General features: G+C 40.4%; 1 protein-coding gene across 1 annotated transcript in view; it reads left to right on the top strand.

Annotated features, from left to right (window-relative positions):
* LOC122354314 (chromodomain-helicase-DNA-binding protein 5-like) overlaps positions 1-8,569 on the top strand; it is a 26,863-nt gene that overhangs the window by 724 nt on the left and 17,570 nt on the right. The window contains 1 exon segment of the mRNA XM_043252494.1: positions 5,579-5,736. Coding sequence (XP_043108429.1) covers positions 5,579-5,736 — 158 coding nt within the window.

Below are 8,569 nucleotides of genomic sequence, written 5' to 3'. Positions count from 1 at the left end.
ACAATCTGTTCCCCGAAAAAGGTGTTATGGCATTTCTCTGAGGGATATTTTAGAGCTGATGGAGATAGTGCCACTCTATGGTCACTGTGTCTTGTAAAAGTAGTGCATGTGCTTGATAGAGCCACGTGTGACAGGAAAACATCAGCTACAATGATCCACTGCCTCTGTGGTCTGTTTGAGGGACACAGGCTTTCGCCTCTATACTTAAATTTACACTTAAAACCGATTTAACTGTGATTTTATATTTTAGGCTTCCCAAAGATATGTGGAATTACACTGTGTGCTGTTAATATGCAAACGTATTAGATTCATTATTAATGATGTTTTTGTTGCAGTGAAATGCACTGGTAGTGATAGAGTTTAACAGAATTGTCCTGCTTAGCCTGTAGTTACCACAAGATGATAGTATTATTATTATTATTATTANTGCATTCATTTTTGATAAAATTTTATATGTATTTGGTAAGTACGTGTGTGTTTTTAGTGTACATTTGCAGTTTGTTTTCTGTTACGGTCACATATTTTCTACAGCGTAGACCTGTGGAGCATTTGCTTAAAGAAGGGCTTTTGCTTAATTTATATGAATGTATGAGAGCGATGCTTTGTGCAAGAGAAAAGTGACACTTTATGTTGATGCTGCATATCTTTCTCAGTCGATATGAATATGCTTCCCTTTGCATTCAAGGTTAACTCCAAACCCAACCTTATCAGTGGGTTAATCGCTGCTGGTGGCCACTGTATCCTTATGATTTCACTTTGTTTATGCTTCCCGTGTAGATGAAGGGCATGCATCTCATCAGTCTTATTATATATATATATATATATATTTTTTAATGATAGCTTGGTCTCCACTGCTTGTGAGAGCAGGGTTCTCAGCGGTGTAATGGAGAAGCCGTGTAGTTAAGACTCCGTTCTGCCTGCATGCATTTTATACATTCACGGCCCCCAGTTCAATAAAATCAATACGTTTATAGTTTTTCCCTCACAGCCCAGTCTAGGCTGCCTCTGAATTAGACGCGAATTAATCACGTGACAGACCCGAGCACGAGTATCTCATTTGCACCCCAACCGCGTATTTACCTTCTTTTTTTTTTACGAGGCGGCAACATGGCTGAGATGAACGCTGCTGAGTGCTGCAAACGATTTGAAATAATGTGCAATATGCAGAAGAATTAATAATTGAGAAATAATTCATGAGCCAGCATGCTCTTTCCGTGTAGACAGTAAGCCCCCGCATGTGCTAAAAATGAGAAATCTATGCAGTGCAGGACTGGCCAGGATTTTGGGTTACGCCGTTTAGTCCCATTCACAGCGATTGCTTTGAGTTCAGGCCAGAACACCTTCGCCGGTTCCTTTGCTAAATAATTATAACGAGGTAGCTGATGAATGTTTCGGTGAGATTAATACATTTAGCAAATTTTTAAGATACGAGCTATTAAGTTATTTAATTGCGAACCACCGCGTAATAGTTCCCATACAATCAGTCCAGTTCATCTTGAGCTTATCTGTAAAGAAAAAAAAACATATTTTAAGTTCATTGTAGTGAACTTAACATGCATAAGTAAATTAATAAGATGAATAATGAAAAAGCAGTTTGTATTGTAGGACATTAAAGTGAGATTTGCAGTCAAGACTTCACTGCGTGATACAAATACTGCAGAACACATGACTGCTGCCCCCAGTCAGGAGCAATGAAAGGATCACCAGTGCATGCCCTAACCACGGATATAAAGAGACAAACAGACGATTTATAAAAATGTGAAGACGAAACATGATGAAAAATTCAATGGGATGCTCAATAATCGCGAGGTTTTTAATGTTATTTCACATGCTTGGGATGGGGTTAACGGATGTTAAGATACTCACATTTTAATATGTTAGTTTTAAATCGCTGCAACTTGAGTCCATATTTCTTGCGTGCCTTTGCCGGGAACAAAGGAGTGGAGTGGCTCCAGAGAGGCGTTTTCCCAAAGATTTGCAAAATCAACAGCAGATTCCGTGTATAGTTTACCCGCAAATTAAACTCCGTACTGCAACTTAATTATTTTTATGTAAATTCCAAAAAAACAAGTTATTTTGAAAAAAAGCATTTTGTCCGTAGAATTAAAAAATTTGGAGCTCTTTGACTTGAGTTATATTACCAAAATATATTCTTCAAGATTTTGTCTACGAAAGAAAGAAATTCATACATGCTTGAAGCGACATAAGCGTTGTGAGTAAATGACTATCCCTTTAAGTCATTCTTCAAAGAAAAGAACGATCATGATCATAATGAAAAACATTCTATATTTTTTTGCCCTGTTCTTGTTCGTGCCATTTCGGTCCTCCGTCATAGCCCAACAATGCTAGCAAGAGTTTCTTTTTATGTGGATCCTCATTAGGAAGCATTAGGGTGAAGCTGAGCCAAAGTCATTTGAGTGTTTTCTGCCCCCTTCTTGATTTCCACCATTCGAAATTTGGTTTTCTTTTACATAGTCTTATCTTTGAAATTGAAAGATTATCGTGAGCTGCTCCGTTCGGTGGGGGCTATTTTTGGAAGCTGCACTGTGAAAGCTGACACCCCTTCCTCTTTGCTAGAGTTTGTGCGTGCGTGTAAATCATTGTTGCATCACACTCTTATGTCTATGTGTCATCAGTCTCTGCATCAGACTCCACAGTGTGTGTCAAATTAAAACATCTTGCAAATTTTAACAACAAATTACTGCAGTGTAGCATATGCATGCCGGAATAAAATAATTATAGCATCTAAACTCAATTACAGTGGCTTTGTTCTTGTTTTATAGGTTATTAGGACATTAATTTTAGACTACTTTGCTTGTGTACTTGCAATTTTTGCCACTGTATCTCAGAGCAAAGGTTTGCGAATCAGCCTTGGGACCTAGAGAATGGATATAGTCTTCAGAAAGTTAGACACGGCCTATAAAACATGAAGGTCTCGATGAGGGGGTGTTCCAACCATGCTGTCTCATCACATTAACGGTGGGGGCACTATTAACATACGCAGTCTGTCAGACAGCTAATGCGTTTTCCTGTAAACGTTCCTCTTCATAACAGCGAGACCGGCCGTGAATCCCATCTCTAATGGAGTGCGGCACTGACCCAGCCCTTGTTGCAAGGTCAAAGTTACCCTAATGTCCGTGCCTAGCCCGACACACAAATGTGTGACATTTTCAGGCTCGCTACCAGTAGCGAATGGCAGCGGCACAGCTTTTAAACACCTGGCGGTTCCTGGCCGAGGCTCTGTTTACTCGGGAACATGGCACAAAACGTGACTGTCTATTACAGAGTCCGGCAGGCAAAAATAGAGCTACATTTTAGGGGAAATCAGGCTACAGATGATTTATTATTTATACATTTTCTGTGCATATTAAATTGGAATTAGATTGGATCGGAAAAAAAAAAAACACTCTATTGCAAAAGAATAGGATGAAGCGCCTTGATATATAAAAAAAGACGCATGCAACCTATTCGTATATAGAATTAAAATATGAATCTACGCAAAATGGCAAAATCTAAAAAGCTCGACAATGTAAAGCCTTTGCGAGATGTCCTCACTTCAAGAGTGCTGTGTTGCATCACCACGACTGTAAGTGAGACATGAATGAAGACGAGATGTGAGCTTGATGCGCCTGGCAGGCAGCAGACATATTCTGCCGACATGAAAGAGCCTCCCTGTGAGATGTACTGCAGACGCACTGCCCTAAATATCCGTCATCTCGCAGGCAACTGCTCTGTTTATGTGCGGCAGAAGATTGAAAAAAAAGAAAAAAACCTCCAAGCGGCTGACAGAGAGAAGGGGAGCTCTGTATTTTACTTGAGTAAATACCCAAAATACCCTATAGGGCTGCAAGCGAGGCTTGAACCGTGCAAGGGCTGCTCTCACCAGAGCTGAAGTCCTCAAACAGTGGCAGCTAAATGAAGGTTAAGTGGATTTCGAGGATAGCATCCAAGAGGCTGGGAAAGCCCCATCTCCGGCAGCTCCCACGGGGCGTGGTGGGCCGCGGGACAGGGCTTTAGCTGATTGACTCCACCACACGCGCTGCATATTTCATGGGCCGCCGTCTGAGCTGACGATAGACAGGCGGCAGGAGCTGCACCTTAGTGCTCCGGTTGCAGACGGTGCCTTCCTGATGTCTTTTTTTTCTTGCGCTTAGCCTTTTTGACAGCATGGCATCATTGAAGTGTTACAGTGAATATGCGCTGCCAGACAGTAGTTTTTGTTTACAGTGAGAGATTCACAGTTCAGCAGGTGGCAGAGACCTCACCTCTCTCCTTTCACTCTCTTTTCAGTGTGTCAACAAAAATCTTTGCTTTTCCTCTAATGGAGTGATCGAGCATCCTCTTCACAGGCATGCCCAGCAGAACAGACAGAAATAGATAGATAGGTGCACGCTCTGATCTTTAATTTGGGAGTATTCAAATCAGATTTGAAGCTAGGTTAAAGAATTGTTTTCAAGAAACCATAAGTCATTGGACAGTTGACTCAAAAGCTGTATGGTGTGGGCTATTCCTTCGTTATTTCTACATCAACTAAGCAGGTAAAAGTTCTGTAGTTGATTCTAAGTGTGGCATTTGCATTGTGTGAACCTACATCCTTCAGTCAAAGGACCTCTCCGTACAAATAATTACAAGATAATTATTAGGCTTTAAAACAAAACAAATATATCAGAGCGATAGCAGGAACGTCCAGAGTTGCCAAATCAACAGTTTAGTTCATTCTGAAAAAAAAAAGAATGCACTGGCGACATAAAAAGGCCTCGTGGATGATGGGAAAAGGTACAGTAGGTGTGTCACTGTCAAAGTCTTCAACCGAGAGAAGACTTCACCAGAGCAAATGCAGAGGACTCTCCACAAGGTGCAGGTCAGATTAGAATTAAAAAAAAAAAAAGCCAGACCACTTCTGAAATACATTCTTTGGACGACCGAAATTAAGATAAAACTGTACCAAAATGATGGGAATAAAAAAGTATGAAGGCTTGGAACACCTCATGATCCAAAGAATCCAACATTTTCTGTGAAACATGGTGGAGTAGTGCGATGGCATGAGCATGCATTGCTTCCAGTGGCACTGGGTTATATGGATATTCTCTCTGCCCAGATTCAGTCAAATGCAGCAAAGTCGATTAAAGTAGAAAAATGGAAGCTACTGGAAACATGCTGCACAAGCAACACAGGAGTTTTTGAAGGTTTTTGAAACATTCTGCAATGGCCAAGTCAGTCTCCTAAATTAACCTGACTGCGCATGCATTTCATTTGCAGAAGATAATACTAAAGGCAGAAAGACCACTGCAGTAAAGGCCTGGCAAAAGTTATACAATTATATTTATTTGTCCAATTACATTTGAGCCCCTGATTAAAAATGGGAACTCCTAGCATTTTATGTTATTTGCTCCGCACCTCTGCACTAAAATGTCACCTGCATTCTTTCATTTCAATTTTACTCTGGTGGTATTCAGAACCAAAACATTGAAAATTGTGTCCAAATATATATGTACGTAACTGTAGATAGATAGATAGTTGGGGTGGTGCCATGTATGCATGAGTCTCATAAGTGTGAATCTCTTGTATTATTTCTCAGATGAGGATGAGGAAGGTGAACGTCGGAGGAGTGTTCCCCTGTCACCCTTAGAGAGGTTCTTCTCTGAGGATGATTCGGTTAAACAACACAAGAAGAAGAAACCCAGCAAGATAATGGAGGGAAAGGAGCCCAAAATGAAGAAAAAGAAGAAGAAGGAGGTAAATAGCCTTTTAATTGCTATCTAGTTGTTTGAAGCATGAAACAGAATCATCATCAGAATGTAGATTATGTTCACATGGCATAGATTTGTTAGGCTAGATGTGCATTTTCTAGCATTCATAGAATCTTTGTCGCTTTGATCAGTGTCGTGATCAAACACCAGAAAACCTAGCCAGGTCAAGTTCAAATAGTTCAGTGTATTAGTTCAGCCAAATTGCAAAAATGAAAATTGACAGTTTTTACTCACTTTTATGTCGTTCCAAATGTGCACGACTGACTTACTTCAGAAGATGTTTTGAAAACTATCTATATTTAAGAAAGATAAAAAAACTCTCTTAAAAGTATTTTTTTGTAAATATATCTTTTCTTTTGTTTTCCACACAAAAAAGACAGGACACCAAAAATGGGGCCTATTCTAATAAAAATATTTTTATGGATCCCCCCTTGAAAAATTAGACCATCAGACCAACAGCGCCCTGATCTGACTTCAACCTACATTACTTCCCAGTACTCATTAAAAAAACATAACAAAATGCCAGGTGTGATTTTTTCAAGGCTGTGCCTTAAATGCTCCTGAGTTGAATGATTAGTATGAAACAACTTGCCTGACCTCTGGATATTTAGTCATATTTTTTACCGATCAGCCTTTTTCCAGTCAGCTCTCTCTCTCTCTGTGCCTTGGCGAGAGATAAAACGTTTGACAGGTCAGTCGGTCACAGTCCCCCCAGCTGACTATGTTTACCATTGAGATAATGAGAGGGATTCCTCTCTTTCTCCTCCCTGGCCCACTCTCGCTTTATCTGCTTTCTTGCACAGATTCTTTCTCTCAACCCTCCCTCCTTCTCAGCGGTGGTAAATGTGCCGTGGAGAGGGCAGAGAGGTCTCCCCTCAGCAGCTAAGAGCCCTGCTTGGTGTCAGTCATGCTCTCCCTGCAGTGCTGTGTCAGACACGGGCTCAAATCAATGCGGGTCAAAACCACCGCCTGCCCTTCTGCTGTCCGCAAGTCTAACAGCTCAGCTCGCCAAAGCCGGCCACCTGCGCCGGAGCCTGATAGACTGTGGAGAGCCTAGGGATCGTAACGGGAGAGTGAGAATTGGTGCTTTGTCAGATGTAAACAAGGATAAGTGACATTTCGGTTGTACAAGATGAGCGTCTTTTTTTGGTTTGGTGTGTAGAAGATTAGGACGTTTTGGGGAAAGAAGGAAAAAAAGATCCCAAAGATGCCTGACACTGCTTCTTTGCCACAGAAAATGCAGTATTTAAAGGCATAGTTCACCCCAAAATGAAGATTCTTTCATCATTTTCTTACTCTCATGTGGTTCCAAAACCGAATGACTGACTTTCTTCTGCAGCAGAGAGTTCACGCTGCTTTTTTCTCCATATGTTCTAAAAAAGTAAATAGTTACTGTTGCTGACAAACTACAAAAAGGAAAAAAAGTAGCATAAATGTAACAAGCACAGCAAAATAAAAAAAGTTTTAGACTTTTTTTTTTAATTATTGTGATGTTTTCTAGACAAAATATTGGAAGGTCAGTCAGTAGAAGCGTACATAATTAAATTTGGTTAGATTTGAAAGATATCGCAGGTTGTCAGTTAATGCATTATCTAACATTAACTAACGTTAGATAATAAACTTTATCTTTTAGTAAAGTATTACAAAATGGCAAAAGCTTAATTCAAGTAATTTTTTCTGAAAATGTAAAGTAAGCTATTTTGCCTCATCAGAAAACATTTGTTGTTTTAAATATGCTTATATTATTTTTACTAGAAAATAAGATAAATTATTAATAAGAGTGTGAGTTTGAAATAATTCACCATAGGTCACAAAATCTAATTTGAGATTTAACAATGAAATGTTTTGTGAACGTGGTTACGGTTAAAGAATCAATGATATCTTGTGTTCCCCAGAAGAAACTCATACAGGTTTGTAACAACACGAAGGTGAGTAAATGATGACAGGATTTACATTTTTAGCCGCACTCCCTCCCTTTAAATACTGCAGGAAGGTGCCAGCTTGAAAACCTCTTTGTGGCACATTATTTACACGGGATTTTTTTTCCTTTTGAGGTACATTGGCAAGAAAATTTTACTTTGCATTTTGGGAGACCTTTCAGCTCCAGCTGTGAAGCTCTTTAGTGGTTCTACTCATTGCCTCTTGCATGAGCACCCCTCCTTTTCCACTCTCTCTCCTTACTCTCTCACTTTCTCCCTCCCCCATGTACGTGATTGAGATTTGTCTAGACGGGCCCTAGAACACAGGCACTGCAACCATGGGGACTCTTCATAACAAGCTCGTTATGCAAACGCGTCTGATTGGATGGCGCCGTTCCATTGGCTGCTGCAGTAGTGAAAGCTGCCCCATACCCCCCCACACCTCCAACACTGCACAGTTTGGTTTCCATGGCAACTCAGAACGGCTGCCGGTGGAGCTTGTGCGCTCTGCGGCAGTGCTGGCCTACCCTGCGCCGGAGAGACGTCTGCCAGCCAGTGCACAGCTGCAACACAGCAACAGGCTTTCTCCAATCATACGCACACACAGTTTAATTCACCCATCGAAACATGTGTGTTCCCTAGCAGTATGATCATTTTGATTGGTTTCCCTGCTTCCAGATGTTACTAATAATAGTGCCATAATGATCTAGTTTTTCCTTTATTGAAAATGTGGAGTTGATTTTATTTGAATCAATAGTTAGGCCATAGTAAAAGCCTGTTTTTATTTAAAGCCTGTGGATGTGAGGTCTTACCCAATTAGTAGGAACTCTGTTTCATGCATCCTAGAAGTACAGTTATATCTTTTCTCCTAAAAACTGAAAGTTTATAGCACTATTTTTG

Source organism: Puntigrus tetrazona, chromosome 11 (assembly GCF_018831695.1).
Source record: "Puntigrus tetrazona isolate hp1 chromosome 11, ASM1883169v1, whole genome shotgun sequence".
Taxonomy (NCBI): Eukaryota; Metazoa; Chordata; class Actinopteri; order Cypriniformes; family Cyprinidae; genus Puntigrus; species Puntigrus tetrazona.
The sequence above is the reverse complement of the archived record's forward strand: the minus strand, read 5'-3'. Positions and strand labels throughout refer to the sequence as shown.